The sequence below is a fragment of the Bufo gargarizans genome, chromosome 5 (genome assembly GCF_014858855.1).
Source record: "Bufo gargarizans isolate SCDJY-AF-19 chromosome 5, ASM1485885v1, whole genome shotgun sequence".
Lineage (NCBI taxonomy): Eukaryota > Metazoa > Chordata > Amphibia > Anura > Bufonidae > Bufo > Bufo gargarizans.
In genome coordinates this window covers 344,219,332-344,239,107 of record NC_058084.1, presented here as the reverse complement: position 1 = coordinate 344,239,107, position 19,776 = coordinate 344,219,332, and the positions used below count along the sequence as shown (strand labels likewise).

Sequence of the window (19,776 nt, the reverse complement as noted above, 5' to 3'; positions counted from 1 at the left end):
TTAGGGGTAAATATGATTTTTGGTTGCTCTATATTACTCTTTTTTGAGGCAATGTAACAAAAAAATTAAATTCTAAAATTGTTTCTACATTCGCTATTTAGTTTTGTGGAACACCTAAAGGGTTAACATAGTTTGTAAAGTAACTTTTGAATACCTTGAGGGGTGTAGTTTCTTAGATGGGGTCACTTTTTTGGAGTTTCTAGTCTAGGCTACATCAGGGGGGGCTTCTAATGGGACATGGTGTCAAAAAAAAAAACTGTCCATCAAAATCTGCCTTCCAGAAACCGTATGGCGTTCCCTTCGTTCTATGCCCTGCCGTGCGGCTATATAGCCATTTACGACCACATATGGGGTGTTTCTGCAAACTACAGAATCAGGGCCATAAATATTGAGTTTTGTTTGGCTGTTAACCCTTGCTTTATTACCGGCAAAATGGATTTAAATTGAAATTTTGCCCAAAAATAGGTGTTTTGGCACAGTTTTTATTTTATATTTTTAACACCGTTCATCCGAGGCGTTTGGTCAAAAGTTATTTTTATAGCGACGACTTTTACGCACGCGACGATGCCCAATATGTATGGCTCTCAGACTTTGGACACACTAAGCAGGCATCCTAAAACTGCGGCCCTCCAGATGTTGTAAAACTACAATTCCCACTATGCCCTGATGATGGCTGTAGGTTGTCTGGGCATGCTGGGAGTTATAGTTTTACAACATCTGGAGGGCCGCAGTTTGAGGATGCCTGCACTAAAACTAATATTTTTTGGGGAAAGAAAAATAGTTTTCGTGTCTCCAAAGTCTGAGAGCCATAGTGTTTTATGTTCTCTAGTGAACTGTTGGGGATTATAAAAATTTAGTACTCCATGGAAGTGTGATACTCCCTGAAGCAATTGATAATGCAGAGGCCCGGATGATCGGGGCACGTGTCACACTGAGTTGTGGTGTCCTTCCGTATCCCCCTCTTGTGACACACTCTGCACTTTTTTTGGGTTCGTCCCTTCTTTCCAGTATGGGGGACCACACCTGGAAAGTGTTGGCCAGGGACGATCCGGGCGCCTCCAGTTCCCGAGGTACTCCGGCCTGCTCTTTCCCGGTCCGAAAAGATCAGGTCCTTGAGGACTGCCTCATAGAATTGGAGGAATGTCCCTGTGCTGCCAGCGCTTCGGGATAGTACAAAAGAGTTGTACATGGCAACCTGCACCAAGTAGACCGCAACTTTTTTGTACCATGCCCGGGTTTTGCGCATGGCGTTATATGGCGTGAGGACTTGATCAGAGAGATCAACTCCTCCCATATACCGATTGTAGTCGACGATACAATCGGGCTTGAGGACCGTTGCCGCGGTACCTCGCACAGGGACTGGGGTGGTGCCGTTACCGTGGATTGTGGACAGCATAAGGACATCCCTCTTGTCCTTATACCTGACCAGCAACAGGTTTCCACTGGTAAGTGCACGGGTCTCACCCCTGGGGATAGGTACCTGGAGGGGGTAGGCAGGGAGGCCGCGCTGATTTTTCCGCACGGTCCCACAAGCGAACGTGGATCTGGCGGCAAGGGACCTGAACAAGGGAATGCTGGTATAAAAGTTATCCACGTACAAGTGGTAACCACTATCCAGCAGTGGGTACATAAGGTCCCACACGAGTTTCCCGCTAACACCCAGAGTGGGGGGACATTCTGGGGGTTGAATACGGGAATCTCGCCCCTCGTACACACGAAATTTGTAAGTGTACCCTGAGGTACTCTCACAAATTTTGTATAGCTTCACGCCATACCTCGCCCGCTTTGTGGGAATATATTGGCGGAAACTGAGTCTCCCCTTGAACGCAATGAGCGACTCATCAACCGCGACCTCCCTTCCAGGTACGTAGGCCTGCTGAAATGTGGCCCCAAAGTGATCGATGACCGGCCGTATCTTATACAGCCGGTCATAGGCAGGATCACCTCGGGGTGGACATGCTGCATTATCGGAATAATGCAGACATTTCCGGATGGCCTCAAACCGGTGACGTGTCATGACCATACTGTACAGTGGGGTCTGGTACAAGACGTCCCCACTCCAGTATTGTCTGACACTGGGTTTTTGGACTAGACCCATATGCAGCACGAGGCCCCAAAATGTCCTCATTTCGGCTGCACTGACCGGCGTCCAGCCACCGGGTCTAGCCAAAACTGAGCCTGGGTTTTGAGCGACGAACTGTTGGGCGTACAGATTCGTCTGCTCCACCATCAAATTCACCAGTGGGTTACTGAAAAAAAAACTAAAATAGTCTATTTCAGTAAACCCCACTGTGGGAATCTGGATTCCAGGATTGCCAGCGAAATCCGGAATCTCAGGCTCAAAGTCCACTGGGGGACACCAGCTAAGTTCATCGGCAGGGGTCTCCGGTGGACTTATTTGGTGGGCCGGGAAACCAGTACGAACCCCAGGGCGGCTCGTACTAGGGTGGGCCACAGGATCCCTAGCATGTGGGGCCCCTGGCTCCGCCTGGCGGCGTCTCCGCCGCCTTGGTGGCTCATCGTCATCCGATGATGATGAGGAGGATGCGGATGATAAGAGGAACGTGGGGTCATCCTCATCCTCACTGGGGCTCTCAGAGTCGGAGGCAATCTGGGCATATGCCTCCTCGGCCGAGAACACCCGGCGGGCCATGGGTGTGTGTGCGTGTAGGTGTGCGTGTGTGTAAAACTTTATTATATGTGCGTGTGTGTGTGGGCAACGGGTGTTCGCGTACTAAAAAAGGCAAAAAAAAAAAGGGCAAGTGTTAGGAAAAAAAAAAGTTAAAACTTGCTGATCAGCGGTACAACGCTGATCAGCGGTCGGTGGGGTGTGGGGCGGGCGATGCGCTAACAGTGGACGGACGCTAAAAAGTGCCGGCCAGTCAGCGCACGCAGAAAAAAAAAAGTGAGGAGGGGGGCTGGTGGGGGGGCTGGTGGGGGGTGGGGGGGGTCTGGTGTGGGGTGGGGGGGCTGGTGGGGGGGGGGGCAAGTGGCAGGGGGGGGTCTGGGTTAGGGTTAGATGGATAGATGGAAGTTTGGATAAGTTTTTTTTTTTTTTTTTTTTCTCCTAACTTACTTTTCCCTTCTTTCCCTGCCTAACGGTGCCTCTCCCTCACTGACCCTAACCTACCTGGGTGGCGATGGGTGCAGGAGGGTGATGGATGCCGATTAGGGGGACACAGGAGCTGGTGCTGGACGATGCTGCCGGGTGCTCGTGCAGAACAGGAAGAGGAGGGGAGAGAGGAGCGCAGGAAGTTTGAATCTCGCGCCTCTCTCCCCTGCACCAATCAGCACCCTGGACAGCAGTGTTCAGCACCAGGGCCAGCACCGCCTCCTCAAATCCTCGGACTGCGATTGGTGGTGTATAATTACGCCACCGATCGCAGTCTTTTTCCGGTTCATCGGGTCACAGGACACCCGAATGGACCGGAAACGCAGAAAACCGCAGGTCTGAATTGACATGCGGTTTTCTGCGATCGCCGATACGGGGGGGTCAAATGACCCCCCCCTGCGTTGTTACGGGATGCCGGCTGAATGATTTCAGCCGAAATCCCGTTCCGATTAACCCCCGCGGCGCCGGAGTTACGGTTTTAAGTCAGGACGTACCGGTACGTCCTCGGTCCTTAAGGACTCGGGAAATAGGGCGTACCGGTACGTCCTCGGTCCTTAAGGGGTTAAAAGGAGCTTGTGCTCCCCCATTTGAAGAGTGGTGGTCACTCCTCTGTGCTGCACTATGGGGCAGCCAGACATAGACAAGACTTGTTTTTCGGCTATCACCGGCAGTCCTATTGAAATGAAAGGAGTGGCAGACTTGCTTCAGCAAATATACCTATTCTAATGAACAGTGGGAGCCCCAGGCGCTTCTCCCATCCTGTGGATAGAGGAGAACCCCTTTAATGTGAATGGGTCAGTTTACTGTTCAATGACAATCACATTATGTATCATCTTGCCCATTTTACACTCCATTTAAGTCCATAGGTTGGTGAAAAAATAAATAAAACAACAGCACATTGACACTATTTGTGTGCGGTCGCTTTTTCACTGATGGTTAGAAAAAGCTGGATGCAAATTCTTAAATTTTTTTTCCTACTGAAACGCAGGATATACTGATAGGAAATAAATAAAATAATAATAATAATAATAATAATAATGCCAAATAGAGCCTAATCGGAGACCATTGTGATTCAAAAAGGATGGAAAATCTGAGAACTCTGAATACTTTTACATTCTCCAAATGAATAGCCCCCAATGGATCAGGGTTTAGTCCCGGTGCTATCCGTTCTACAACCAGATGAAAAAAAAAAAAAACATTCATCTCAATGAGCACTGCTGTTTATATGACCAGTATTTTCTGATGCCGCCACGGTCCCTCCCGTGACAGAGGCGAGAAGATCCGATAGACTTGCTGCATGTGAGGCTGACAGGTCTCTCAGTTTTCCTCTTTGTATGTTGTCGTTTGGCAGAATCTCACCTCTCCTCAGGTTCTGCTCATCATCAGTGATGAGGCTCTATTTAGATCTGCCTCACACTGCTGACCATGTGGTTGATATTTCCTCTTGGAGTTGCTAGAGCTTGTTTGTCTTGGATCTCCTGCTTCTACATACGCCTTTAAGCTAAGTACAAGTTGCCTGTTCTGTTTGTTGTTCTCTGGTGTGTTTTGGTTCTAGGCCTCAGGGAGACACGGGTTTCTTCATCTGGGAAGGAACCAGCTGTCTCATCTCCTGCTACCTATCCTAGGGCTCGTCAGTTTTAGCAGGGCATAGGTATCCGGCATATAAGCATTTCCACCATCAGGATCTGCTCATACTGGCAGGAGTTAGGGAAAGGCCTAGGAATTACTAGGAGGCCACCATCCCTCTTCCTTAGCTTTTGAGGCCTAGACTGTTTAGTTATTTTGTGTGTACCTGGTGTTTTCCCCTTCCCCATGACAGATGCTTGCTCTATACCAGCTTCTGTGGTGGATTATATACTTCATAATAAAAATTAAAGTATAGTAATGTTATTGAAATATCATTTTAACAGATTATGAAAAAAAACTGCCCACATACCTTTCCCAACTATTATCAAAGGGTTCTGGGCATTTTTCAGCTCAGCAACTGCCTTCTGTATTTCTGATGAGTCAGCCAAGCTGATAGGACGTGGTAAACAACATTCTGGAAATCTACAAAGATACAAAGCACAGTTTATTTAGTAGTTTTATTATTGTAATTCAAACTTTGAAAATGCTTTAATTGGAAAGCAGCACCTGCATGATCATGCATATACAGGCATGCGTGTAAAGGGTACGGATGCCTTTGTGGCATTTTATTTATTTATTTTTACTTTCATGCTTGTATTTTTGTTTGAATAGCATGTGTGCAATAGTGTTGCATGAAGTATTTTGCATTGCGCAGTTTGCGTTCTGCAGCTTCCATGTATCATGGTGCAAAAACGCAACAGCACTCCGCAAACACAAAGTACATACAATAGTACAATACTAATGATACGTTATAATTGTGGGATTCTTGGCAAATACATTTTGTACAAAATTTGTGCCAGCGTCAAGGCGCTCTCTAAGACAGGAACTTGCACTAAACATAACCTCTGTTGATGCCATACTGGCCTCCATTAAATTCAGAGAATGCAGGTTCCACATGCATGCTAAGCCCACACTGTATTATACCTCTTGATGCCACAAAGGCCTAAATTCTGAATTTAAGGGAGGCCAGTACAGCACCAGAGGAGGTAGTATTTAGTGTAGGTTCCGGTCCTAACAAGATCGCCTTGATGCTGGCGGACAGGCACAAGTAATTTTTTTGTACAAAACGTATTTTCCAAGAATTTCACATTTATAATGTAGCATTAACATTAGTTCATTTTGTATAGCGAGTATTGCACTATTGTATTGACTTTATTATTTGTGTTTGCACAGTGCTGTTGCATTGTTTGTTTTTGCGCTTCCAGCCATGGTGACATGCACCTGCGCACTGGGATGTCTAACTAACCTCCATTTGTTTTTCTTTGCAATCACGGTACACAGCAGGCTGCAGAATGCCATACCAGCAAGAACTGTCAAAAAGCTCGCCCGACAACCACTTTAGAAGCAGTATAGGCTAATGATATTATATCGCACACTATTATTTTGCAAAGTCCTACACTATAATTGTATTTTATATAACTAGAGGTACACTAAAAGTCATGTATATAAAAAAAAAATATATATTTTTTTAAAATTAATGCTAAATCAGAGTGACATGAGATACATAAGCAGACTTGATACACAGACAGACCTACAAACATGGCCAAAACTATGTGACCACCCAAACATCACACTCATATGGGCTTGTTGAACATCCAATTTAAAAAAAACAAGCACGTTAACAGCCTCCACTCCTCCTTCTGGGTAGGTTTTTCCATTAAAAACTTTAGAGTTACACCTGTTCAGCCACGTGTGTACTAGTGAGGTTGTAGGATACAATAGGCCGCGTTTTAACCCCAAAGGCATTTAATGTGGTTTTGATGTGTGGGTTAGGCTACTTTTACACTTGCGCTAGGTGCGGATCCGTCTGGTATCTGCACAGACGGATCCGCACCTATAAATGCAAACGATGGTATCCGTTCAGTGCTAATAACTGGTCTGGGGTATACGTTCCACCTATCAAAAATTATATCACTGTTGTTCGGAACTGCTATAATTGCTGCTAAAACTAATACTTTATTAATTCAGTATTAATACTGAATTAATGTGAATTAATAAAGTATTAGTTTTAGCAGCAATTATAGCGTTCCGAACAACAGTGATATAATTATCCGTTCAGTGCGGATCCGTCTGCAGAACAGCTTTTTCAGATCTGAGTTTTCACAATCGTGAAAACTCAGATCCGACAGTATATTCTAACACAGAGGCGTTCCCATGGTGATGGGGACGCTTCAAGTTAGAATATACTAAGAACTGTGTACATAACTGCCCCCTGCTGCCTGGCAGCACCCGATCTCTTACAGAGGGCTGTGATCCGCAGTGTGGAACACCCCTCCCTTCCCAGTATTAAAAGCATTGGTGGCCAGTGCGGCCCCCCCCCTCCCCAGTATTAAAAGCATTGGTGGCCAGTGTGGCTCCCCCCTCCCTCCCTCGTATTAAAAGCATTGGTGGCCAGTGCGGCCCCCCTCCCTCCCCCATCATTGGTGGCAGCGGAGCGGCATTTCCGATCAGAGTCCCAGTTTAATCACTGGGTCTCAGATCGGTTACCATGGCAGCCAGGACGCTACTGCAGTCCTGGCTGCCATGGGTACTTAGCTTATACTTACCTGTGCGGGGGGGGGTTGTTAGCCACCAATGCTTTTAATACTAGGGAGGGGGGGGGGGGGGGCACACTGGCCAACAATGCTTTTAATACTGGGGAGGGGGGGCCTGCACTGGCCACCAATGCTTTTAATACTGGGGAGGGAGGGGGGGGGGTCTGGTCTTAATTGTGCGGATCACCGCCCCCTGTAAGAGATCAGGTTGTGCCAGGCAGCAGGGGGCAGTTATGTACACAGTTCTTAGTATATTCTATACTAAGGCCCCATGCACACGGCCGTGTTTCACAGCCGTGTGCGGCCCGTGGAACCGCGGCCTGGATCCCTCCTGAGAGCAGGAGAGCACGGCGTCACTGGTTGCTATGACGCCGTGCGCTCCCTGCTGCCGGCACAGTACAGTAATACACTGGTATAGATCATACCAGTGTACTACTGTATTGCGGCGGCAGCAGGGAGCGCACGGCGTCATAGCAACCAGTGACGCCGTGCGCTCCTGCTCTCAGGAGGGATCCAGGCCGCGGTTCCACGGCCCGCACACGGCTGTGAAACACGGCCGTGTGCATGGGGCCTAACTTGAAGCGTCCCCATCACTATGGGAACGCCTCTGTGTTAGAATATACTTTCGGATCTGAGTTTTCACGATCTAACTCAAATCCGATGGTATATACTAACATAGAGGCGTTCCTATGGTGATGGGGACGCTTCAAGTTAAAATATACCATCGGATTGGCGAAAACTCTGATCCGATGGTATATTATTAGGGACTCCTGACTTTACATTGAAAGTCAATGGGGGACGGATCCGTTTACAATTGCACCAATATTGTGTCAATGTAAACGGATCCGTCCCCATTGACTTCCATTGTAAGTCAGGATGGATCCGTTCGGCTCCGCACCGCCAGGCGGACACCAAAACGCTGAAAGCAGCGTTTTGGTGTCTGCCTCCAGAGCGGAATGGAGGCGGAACGGAGTCAAACTGATGCACTCTGAACAGATCCGCATCCATTCAGAATGCATTGTGGCTAAAATGAACCGTTTTGGGCCGCTTGTGAGAGCCTTGAAACGGATCTCACAGGTGGACCCAGAAACGGCAGTGTGAAAGTATCGTTATTTAAAGGGGTTATCCAATGCTATAAAATGTCCCCCCCGCCCCCCATATGCCAGGCCCACACCCTGTAGCATAAAAAGGTGGAGCCACTCTCCCACCTCAGTGAGGTTTCCTGTCCCTGGAGCAGGAGACTTGTAGTAGTTTCTTTTCAGGGACCCATGGCTTGGAAATCCTAGGAGAGCCTAGAGAGCCATGGGTCACGCCAGCCCTTACCGGTGGTTCACTGAGGGACGGGAGTTGGTCCGGGCCGGCTGCTGATCCTGGGGCTGAGGGCACCGGTCCCTCAAAGGAGAGGCCCGAGTGCTGCCGCAAGACAGGCGGCGAGAGGGAACAAGCCAAAGGGGCTGTTTTCCCTGGATGCGCACCCAGCGGGGACTGCGGGCGAAGGCCGGGCAGTGGAGCGTGTCGAAGCGCCAAACCGGAAGTCGCAGGAGTGACGTCAGCTTTGACGTGCGTTCCACTGGCGACTTTCGGTTCCAGGCCGGATATGTAAGTACCCATGCGTTCCAGCAGATCGGAACACAGCAGGACGGAGGAGGAGTGGAGTGGATAGCTGTGCTCTCACCTGATTACCAGAGCTTTGCCAGTTGTTTTTTGCCTGCAGCAGACTGAGAGGTTGGCGGCATCTTAAAGGCGCTCCCAGGGAACATGCGGAACTCTCGGAGGAGAGGTGCTGTTCCCTGCAGCATATTGATTTCAGTATTCTCTATACCTCCAGGATAAGTATGGAGGAGGAAAAGAGACCTGAGGAGACGGAACCAGAGAAGCAGCCGGTATAAGACGGACTCTGGATGGGGTAAGACAATGAGTTTTGTTAAATCACCGATTTGTGTCCCCTTGTTGGTTGTAGATGGCAGCTAAAAAAGCCGCATCCAAGAGAAAAAACAAAGAGTGCGCTCTGTGTAGATGCCCTTTGTCAACGTCCTATAATAAGAAGTTATGTCAGGACTGTATTGAAAGAACCTTCGCGGAGGAATCCCCCAATCTGATGCGGGACATTAAGAATCTCATTAAAACAGAGGTTAAGGAATCCCTTAAGACAGCGAAAAAGTCAAAGCCGGTAGAGAAAACAGACTCAGAGCCAGAGTCGGTTAGCGAAAATGAGGGGGATGACAGATCGGAAGATTCATCATTCGCGGAGGAGGAGCAGGAAAAGAAATTCCTGTTCCCAGTATCTGATACTGAAAAATTGTTAAAAACAATTAGAGCGACATTAGAGCTGGAAGGCGCCAAAGAAGATAGGTCGGTTGCAGATGTAGTCTTTGAAGGATTACAGGAAAAAAAGAGAAGATGTTTCCCCTTGCATAAGAGCGTATCCGCACTGATAGAAAAAGAGTGGAAAAAACCTGATAAGAAGGCCTTTATTAGTAAAAATTTTAAAAGAAAATACCCGTTCGAGGAAGAAGCTTCTACTTCGTGGGATAAAGCGCCAAAGTTGGACGTAGCCCAGCAGTCCGTTGGGCCCAGTTTCATTCAAGGATATTGCAATGGGAAATATTGAATTGGACAAAACGAAAGGAGATAACGTTAGACTCCCAGATATGTCTCAGCCAGAGGACTCTGATCTCCCTCAATTGGTGGCTGGAGTTACGAAATTTAGACCAGGGTATTCCATGGAGTTACCCCAATCCAGTGGTGATCACTACGGATGCCAGCCCTTGGGGATGGGGGGCTCATTTCCAGGGTCAAGTGAGGCAGGGAATCTGGTCCCCGTTACAGAGACAGTTCTCGTCCAACAGGAAGGAATTAAGGGCGGTGTTGTTGGCTTTACGAGCAGCTCGGCCAGGACTCCAGCACCAACATGCCAGAGTAATGTCAGACAACAGAACAGTAGTTTCGTATCTGAACCGCCAGGGAGGTACCAGATCCCTATCTTTGATGAGGGAGACAGGGATGATATTCTCAGAATTTCAGGAGGAACTAACCCATATATCTGCCCTACATATAAGGGGGGTAGAGAATGTCCAGGCCGACTTCCTGAGCCGTCATCGTTTAAGGTAGGGGGAGTGGTCCCTGAATCCGGCCATATTTGCAAAGATTGTGGATCTATGGGGAGTACCAGATATAGATCTATTTGCTACCAGGGAGAACAGACAGGTAGAAAGGTTTTGCTCCCTCAGTCCCTACGAATCCCCTTATGGGATAGATGCCTTTCTCCTGGATTGGAGATTCCGTTTGGGATATGCTTTCCCCCCCCCCCCCTTCAGCTCCTACCCAGAGTTCTCAGGAAGATAAGGGAAGAGAGGTCGAACCTAATAGTCATCGCCCCCTTTTGGCCAAGGAGAGCCTGGTTCTCTCTACTCAGATCCATGTCAATAGCGGAGCCATGGGTTCTTCCCGACATTCCGGATCTCCTGAAGCAGGGCCCAGTGATACATCCAGAGGTAAGGTCCCTGCACCTTACGGCATGGAGATTGAGAGGGTGCACCTGATTAAGAAAGGCTTCTCTGAGGCCTTGACCTCCACCATTCTTAGTAGTAGGAAGAGGGTAACAAATGCCATTTATGCAAGGATATGGAAAAGATTTCTTTCCTTTTCAGGTCGGGACACTGATGTTTGGCCTGAGAAGGTTTCCACAAAACAGGTCTTAGAATTTCTACAAAGAGGTCTGTCATTAGGTTTGGCCAAGAGCACTTTGAAGGTACAGGTTTCGGCCCTCTCGGGCCTATGTGGTAGAAGTCTGGCTATGGATCCCTGGATAGTCAGGTTCTTTAAGGCAGTTGATAGGGTTGCGCCTGTTAGGGGTCCTAGGTTTCCCCCCTGGGATTTGAACTTAGTCTTAAAAGCCTTGACCAGTCCCCCCTTTGAGCCTATGATGGAAAGTTCTATTAAAAATCTTACTTTAAAGTTAGTCATGCTAATAGCATTAACGTCAGCCCGTAGAGTTAGCGAGCTTCAGGCACTGTCCATCAACTCCCCATTTATGTCCATACGTGAGGATAGAGTGGTTCTTAGGCCAGATCCAAAGTTCATTCCCAAGGTACCTTCCAAGACTAACAGGTTGCAGGAGATTGTCTTGCCAGTCTTTTTTCCAGACCCTAAAAATGAGGAAGAAGATAGATGGCACTTACTGGATGTGAAAAGATGCCTGATCCATTATCTGGAGAAATCAAAAGATTGGAGGAAGACCTCTTCCTTGTTTGTATTATACGCTGGGGCTCGAAAAGGTAATACGGCCTCCAAGAGTACTATTGCTAGGTGGATACGAGAACTTATTTGCCTAGCCTACTCGTGTTCTGGTCTTTCCCCTCCACTGTCACTGAAGGCTCACTCTACCAGGGCAATGTCTACTTCCTGGGCAGAAAGATCTAATGTCTCTATTGACCAGATCTGTAGGGCAGCCACATGGGCTTCTCCTTCTACTTTCTATAGGCACTATAGACTTCAACTTGACTCTGTCTCTGACCTCCTCTTTGGTACTAAGGTGTTAGAAGTGGTCACCCTCCCTTGAATTCTATGTAATCTCTCTCAGTGGTGCTGTCGTGGGGGAGGGGAAAAATGATGATTACACTTACCGGTAATCGGATTTTCCTGACCCCACGACAGCACCCGTCTAATTCCCTCCCCAAGGTGGTGGTGGGTGAAAAAATTCACGTGGTGATGCAAAAAAAAAAGTGTATATATGTATATATGGTATTAATCAAAAGGGGAGTCCCTCTCATGCTCTGTAAACCCACTGAGGTGGGAGAGTGGCTCCACCTTTTTATGCTACAGGTTTCCTGACCATGGAGGAGGAGCCATCTCTCAGTGGTGCTGTCGTGGGATCAGGAAAATCCGATTACCGGTAAGTGTAATCATCATTTTCCTGGCATCTACCAAACACAGACACATCATGAGACTGCCTGACATTGAAGAGCAATAACTGAAACAACGGGTTCTCCAGGGCTTTACCTAAATTCTCTGTTTCAGTTAACCTGTGGAAGGAAGAGAATTTCAGCAGTAGTTACCCTATTCCACAATCTCAATTGTGAACACATGCCCACCTGTCTGTGGGCTCTTCTGCTGAAGACTAGCCTGGAAGTGCTCCAGTTTCTTCCTGTTCAGCTGCATGTACAGTGCATTTGTAAAGTCTTCAGACCCTTTGACTTGTTCACATTTTGTTATGTTGTAGCCTTGTTATTGTTCTAAAAATTCAAGTTTTTCACTATCATTCCACACTCAGTATCCCAAAAGTGAAAACAGAACGTTTGAAATCTTTGTTAATTTACTGAAAAGGAAAAACAAAAATCTTGCATTGACACAAGAATTGAGACCCTTTACTCGGGACTTAGTTGAAACACCTTTGGCAGCGATTACAGATTATCCATTCCTCTTGGATATGATGCCAAAATTGCACACCTGGATTTGGGAATTTTCTGCCATTCTTCTGTACAGATTATCTCAAACTCTATCAAGTTAGATGGGGACCATTGGTGAAGAGCCATTTTCTGGTTTCTCCAGAGGGGGTTGATTGTTTGGCTGGGCCACTCAAGGACATTAATAAAGTTGTTCCCTAAGCCACTCCTGTGTTGTGTTTGCTGTGTGCTTAGGATCATTGTCTTGTTGGAAGATACACCTTCAGCCCAGTCTGAGGTCCAGAGCACTCAGGATCAGGTTTTCATTAAGAATATCTCTGTACTTTGCTCCACTCAGTTTTACCTTAAAACTCACCAGTCTCCCTGTACCAGCTGCAAAAAAAACAAAAAAACACTCCCACATCATGATGCTGCCAGCATCATGCTTCACTATAGGAATGGTATTGGGAAGGTGATGAGAAGGGCTTGCTTTCCTCCAAACATGACCATTACAAAAGAGGTCAAAAATCTTGGTTTCATCACAGCAGAGAATCTACTTTCCCACAGCCCGAGAGTCATTTAGGTGCTTTTTTTTGCAACCTCCAGTCGGGCTTCATGTGTCTTACTAAAAGGTAAGGCTTCTTTCTGGCCACTCTGCCATAGTTACCGTATTTTTCGCCGTATAAGACGCACTTTTTTCCCCCCAAAAGTGGGGGGAAAATAGCAGTGCGTCTTATACGGCGAATGTAGCTGATTTTGCCCAGTTTTCAATGATACACCCGCCGCGATGCCGCGCGGCGGGTGTATCAGCTGTGAGGGAGGAGGGGCTGGGGGCGGCATCTGCATTAATAATGACAGCGGGGCCCGTGCAGTGACTGTTCTACTACACGGGCCCCGCTCACTGTATAATCATATCTCTCTAATAGTGTGTATTACCGTACTTAAAACTAGCAGCGCTCGCCGTTCGGAGCAGAGAGGAGGCAGGAGGCAGGCCAGGAGGACGGGCACTTGCAGCGTGAGTCATACGTCACGCGCCTGCACCGCCCACTTATGAATGAAGCAGGCGGCGTAGGCGCGTGACGTATGACTCACGTTGCAAGCGCCCGTCCTCCCGGCCTGCCTCCTGCCTCCTCTCTGCTCCGAACGGCGAGCGCTGCTAGTTTTAAGTACGGTAATACACAGCGCTCATTAGCGCTCATTATGCGATTACATGCATACAACAATTAACTATTAGAGAGATATGATTATACAGTAAGCGGTGCCCGTGTAGTAGAATAGTCACTGCACGGGCCCCGCTGTCATTATTAAAGCAGATGCGACCCCCATTCACTACAGGGACACTTATGGAGGGGATCTGTGGATGACAGCATAAGATGCTATATATGTGTCATCCACAGATCCCCCCCATAACTGTCATTCACAGATCCTCATAACAGTGCCATCCAGAGAGGATCCCCCATAAGTGTCACCCACAGATCCCCCATAAGTGTCACCCACAGATCCCCCATAAGTGTCACCCACAGATCCCCCATAAGTGTCACCCACAGATCCCCCATAAGTGTCACCCACAGATCCCCCATAAGTGTCACCCACAGATCCCCCATAACAGTGCGTCACCCACAGACCACAATTAGTTCAAAACCCACCAAAAGTGCACCTTTTGGTTCAAAATATTTTTTTTCTTATTTTCCTCCTCAAAAACCTAGGTGCGTCTTATAGGCCGGTGCGTCTTATACGGCGAAAAATACGGTATTTCACATACTACTGGCCATGTAGCATAATCTTTATACCCTAATGAACATACCTCAATGCACTTCTGTCAATCATTTTATTTACAAAGTCTCCAGGAATATCGATATAACAGGCACCAGGCCGGCCGTACATGCTAGTTCTCACAGCCTGGGAAAAGAAAAGTATTCAAATGACTACCCGTTTGACACACTGATCTATTGTCATGTGAGCCTTTAGGCCGCAATCTGCAAATAAAGAAAACATATATAATATAACTTAACCCCTTCTCAGCTTGAGCTGTAGATGGTGCCTGCTCAGGGGCCGAGTGGGTGCTATAGCTGTTGGGTTTCTGCTCTTTTAATCAGCAGACACCTGGAGCTAATGCGTATGATCAGCGATAACGCCGATAACAGACATCTAACCCCTCAGAAGTCACGATTGGGGAAGTCATTCATTAGTTGTAGTAGCCTCAAACCATGGACCATTTGTAGCAGGACTCCATAGGAACATAGTGATGAATCTCCCACTTTTTTTTTTTTCAAAGTATTAAACAAAAAAAACAAAAAATTTTTTAAAAATATGGTATTTCTGTAATAATGGTAACAGGTCAGTTTTACTGCAGAGGGAATGCCTTAAAAACCAAATCACATCATATGAAATATTAAATGGTGACATTAGAAAGTGCAACTTGTCCTACAAGAAAAAAACCAAGCCCTTATACAGCTAGGTCAGGGCTGGCCAACCTGGGGCTCTCCAGCTGTTGCAAAACTACAACTCCCAGCATGCCCAGACTGCCTACAAGTATCAGCCTACAGCAAAGCATGGTGGGAGTTGTAGTTTTACAACAGCTGGAGAGCCACAGGTTGGCCAGCCCTGAGCTAGGTGAACAGAAAAACAAGCAGAAAATTATGACTCTGGGAAGGCAAGGAGTGGGAAAAAAAAAAACTAACTAAAACACAGCAATTATCAATAGATTATGACTAACACATACGGTACATTCTATCCTCTTCACTTTCAACAACATACCTTTTCAACCACAGATGGTATGGCTTCCAAGGTGCTAGGTCTAGCAGAAAACTTACTATATAGTCTACAGGTTTCAACCTAAAAATGAAGAAAGTCACATTACAATCTAAAATGAATGATTGAATTGGTATAACAGTCTTATACTATCATAATAATAAATAATAATAAAAAAAAAAAAAATGAATAATTAAAAAACTCCCAAACAATGAAAAGGATTGCTGATACCTGAGGGAATTCTTGGAAAGCACCCATTGTCTCTTGGTTAGCATCAGAAGAACCTCCCAAGACAATAACTGGCCTAAAATAAAAATACAACACCATGATTCAAAAATACACCCTGGGGTCTGCAAGGTGAACTCCCACAGCTTTGGTTTAACCAAAGTGACAGTTGGGTGTGCGGCTCGATAGGTTTAGTACGTTACAGGATACTGTAAACAAAGGAAGGCTGAGCATTGTACAAGAAGGGACGGCTACAGTGGTTGTCCACTCCTTTTATACTGACAGCTTATTATCAGGATAGGTCGTCAATACCAGATAAGCGGGTAGTAGTTGCCAAAACTACACAGTGCCGTCCATTGTGTAGTGGTCACAGCTAGTAACTGCAGCACTGCTCCCACTGAAGGGAATAGGAGCAGCATTACACAATGGATGGGGCTGTGTCGTTCCAGCACTGGAGCCATTAACAAAACAGCTCGGTTGCAGGGAGTCTGACCCCCACCTATCTGATATTAATGGCCTATGCTAAGGACAGGCCATTCAATATAAAAGAAGTGGATAATTCCTTTAACCTCGGTCAACAGTAGCAGTTTGAAGTTTCTGGTACTTTGGATGGGAAAATAAAAAATAAAACAAAAATAATAGCAAAGTCTGCAGCACCAACCATTCTTTACCCCAAAAAAATGCTGACAATTAGCCAGTGATTGCATCTGCGTTGGAAGCTCAGTTAGGGGCCACCGCAGCAGGTTTTGTTGCACGCTTTGTTATTTTGTGTGGTAGAATGCCAGATTACAGCTACAGGTCCACTTTAAGATTGTCACAAAATCACACAAGGAGCAGAAATGTAATTTCTTACCAGCAGTTCATATTCGAATTCGCCATGCCGCCAAGAGCGTGAATAAGGCCTGGGCCAGACACGACAAGGCACGCGGCAGGTCTGAAAGTGAAAAGGACTCTGCATTAATACTAACAACTACAATTTCCAATCCCTTAGTCAAGTGTTGTCATTATTATGTGGCATTATATAAACTCTGGATTTTCTGCTTACCTGCCTGTGAGGTATCCAACAGCGGAGGCAGCATAGCAAGCCTGAGGACAAAAAATAAAAATTAAAAGGGGTTTTCCCACAATTAATAGTTGTCCCTATCCAGTGGATAAGTGTCTTATTGGTAAGGTGTAGCCACCACAAACCCCTCTAATTAGGATTTGGACAGAAGGAAGGTAGAATCACATCCTGAATTCTATGAAAATCGGAGACCACCTTAGGCTGAAAGGATGGAATCTGTTTAATAATCACCTCTCCTTCTAAAAATGGTAGTGTAGGGAGGGAAGGCAGAGAGAGCCTGAATTTCTCAAACCCGTCTAGCAGATGTTATAGCTAAAAAGGAAGGCCATTTTGAAAGTAAGCATTTTAATAGAAATCTCAGTTAATGGTTCAAACGGCTTTAGTGATAGGGCCGAAAGGACAGTATTCAAATCCCGGGGGGTTGGGGGGACAAGGGTCAAGGGTCTTAAAGAAGGGTTCATTCTGGATGCTGCCTACAAGAATCTTTCAATCCATGGATGATCTGCTAATCTGGAATCAAAGAAATAACTTAAAGCAGCTACCTGGACTTTAAATGTAGATGCTTTAAGATTGCTGTCTAGCCCAGCTTGCAAAAACTCTAGGATCTTTTGGTACTTCGGGAGACTTAAAAGGGGTTTGGGCTATGTCCTAAGTCTAAAAAAATATATATATTTTCTTGAGGTAACCACCTTCTACTCTTCAGGATAGTGGAGACTACTTTGGCGGATAATTCTAGACCAAACTTCTCTTTCAAAATCCACACGAAAGATGGAAAATTTCTGGGCTGGGATGGACTAGCGGACCCTGGTCAAGGTGGATAAAAATCTATGATTTAAAATGGCCTCAGGATACAATATTTTCAACATACAATGGTATTTTCTGACCCATCTTAAGTTGAAACCAGACTCAACATACAGTCGTGGCCAAAAGTTTTGAGAATGACACAAATATTAGTTTTCACAAAGTTTGCTGCTAAACTGCTTTTAGATCTTTGTTTCAGTTGTTTGTGATGTAGTGAAATATAATTACACGCACTTCATACGGTTCAAAGGCTTTTATCAACAATTATATGACATTTATGCAAAGAGTCAGTATTTGCAGTGTTGGCCCTTCTTTTTCAGGACCTCTGCAGTTCGACTGGGCATGCTCTCAATCAACTTCTGGGTCAATTCCTGACTGATAGCAACCCATTCTTTCATAATCACTTCTTGGAGTTTGTCAGAATTAGTGGGTTTTTGTTTGTCCACCCGCCTCTTGAGGATTGACCACAAGTTCTCAATGGGATTAAGATCTGGGGAGATTCCAGGCCATGGACCCAAAATGTCAACGTTTTGGTCCCCGAGCCACTTAGTTATCACTTTTGCCTTATGGCACAGTGCTCCATCGTGCTGGAAAATGCATTGTTTTTCACCAAACTGTTGTTGGAAGAAGTTGCTGTTTGAGGGTGTTTTGGTACCATTCTTTATTCATGGCTGTGTTTTTGGGCAAAATTGTGAGTTTACTGTTGGCATGACACAGGACTGATGGTAGCGCTCACCTTTTCTTCTCCAGACAAGCCTTTTTTCTGATGCCCCAAACAATCGGAAAGAGGCTTCATCGGAGAATATGACTTTGCCCCAGTCCTCAGCAGTCCATTCACCATATTTTCCGCAGAAGATCAATCTGTTCCTGATGGGTTTTTTTTGGAGAGAAGTGGCTTCTTTGCTGCCCTTCTTGAGACCAGGCCATCTTCCAAAAGTCTTCGCTTCACTGTGCGTTGAAGATGCGCTCACACTTGCCTGCTGCCATTCCTGAGCAAGCTCTGCACTGAATCCTCTTTAGGAGACGATCCTGGCGCTTGCTGGACTTTCTTGGACGCCCTGAAGCCTTCTTAACAAGAATTGAACCTCTTTCCTTGAAGTTCTTGATGATCCTATAAATTGTTGATTGAGGTGCAATCTTAGTAGCCACAATATCCTTGCCTGTGAAGCCATTTTTATGCAACGCAATGATGGCTGCACGCGTTTCTTTGCAGGTCACTATGGTTAACAATGGAAGAACAATGATTTCAAGCATCACCCTCCTTTTAACAGGTCAAGTCTGCCATTTTAACCCAATCAGCCTGACATAATGATCTCCAGCCTTGTGCTCGTCAACATTCTCACCTGAGTTAACAAGTCGATTACTGAAAAGATCTCAGCAGGTCCTTTAAATGACAGCAATGAAATGCAGTGGAAAGTTTTTTTGGGGATTAAGTTAATTTTCATGGCAAAGAAGGACTATGCAATTCATCTGATCACTCTTCATAACATTCTGGAATATATGCAAATTGCTATTATAAAAACTTAAGCAGCAACTTTTCCAATATTTATGTAATTCTCAAAACTTTTGGCCACGACTGTACAATGTCTCAGATTCAAACCCAACGAATCTTGTCAACTTCTCTGGTAAAATAACTGTATTAGTAGCTAGTTAGCAGCTATTCCAGACTGTTATATATAAAGACTTGTTTTATCTGTCTTCGTTATCTGCTTATTTTTTTCTTAAATCTTCATTTTCTCTTATCTTGGATGACATTTCGGGGCTGTGGACCAGACTACTCAACTTACAATGGTTTCAACATACAATGGTCGTCCTGGAACCAATCAATAATGTGTGTGTGTGTGTGTGTGTGTGTGATATAGACCACTGTATATGTTTAATTGTTTTGGTAAATAAATTCCATTAATCCATTCACAATGTCATGTTCTTCCAGAGGTTTTTGTAAGATTATTGGGCAGTTTCTCTGCCTACAAGATATTATCACAGATGCTTGGTTTACTTTTGCAGTTCTCTGCTGAGTCAAATTCAGTTTTGAGATCACATGCCTCTTCTTTACAGCAAAAATGTTATAACATGAACAGAGTTGAGAAAAATACCTTAATCCCAACTTCTACAAACCTATGAATATAGAATCAACCTAATCAAACTAATATAAAAAGTTGTTATTCTAAAAATCTTCATCTACTTGCATATTATAAGTTATACCAGCAAGAATTAGTCTTTATGTAGAAAACTATGATTTAAATAAAGCCTTACTGACTAGTGATTTAAATCAGTTTG

General features: G+C 45.6%; 1 protein-coding gene across 1 annotated transcript in view; it reads right to left on the bottom strand.

Annotated features, from left to right (window-relative positions):
- Positions 1-19,776, bottom strand: part of HACL1 (2-hydroxyacyl-CoA lyase 1) — a 63,998-nt gene that overhangs the window by 23,542 nt on the left and 20,680 nt on the right. Inside the window, exons 3-8 of the mRNA XM_044293734.1 lie at positions 16,678-16,718; positions 16,486-16,566; positions 15,639-15,711; positions 15,414-15,491; positions 14,461-14,555; positions 5,049-5,161 (exon numbers count right to left, since the gene is read on the bottom strand). Of these exons, the coding sequence (XP_044149669.1) occupies positions 5,049-5,161; positions 14,461-14,555; positions 15,414-15,491; positions 15,639-15,711; positions 16,486-16,566; positions 16,678-16,718 (481 nt within the window). The remainder of the gene's footprint in view (positions 1-5,048; positions 5,162-14,460; positions 14,556-15,413; positions 15,492-15,638; positions 15,712-16,485; positions 16,567-16,677; positions 16,719-19,776) is intronic.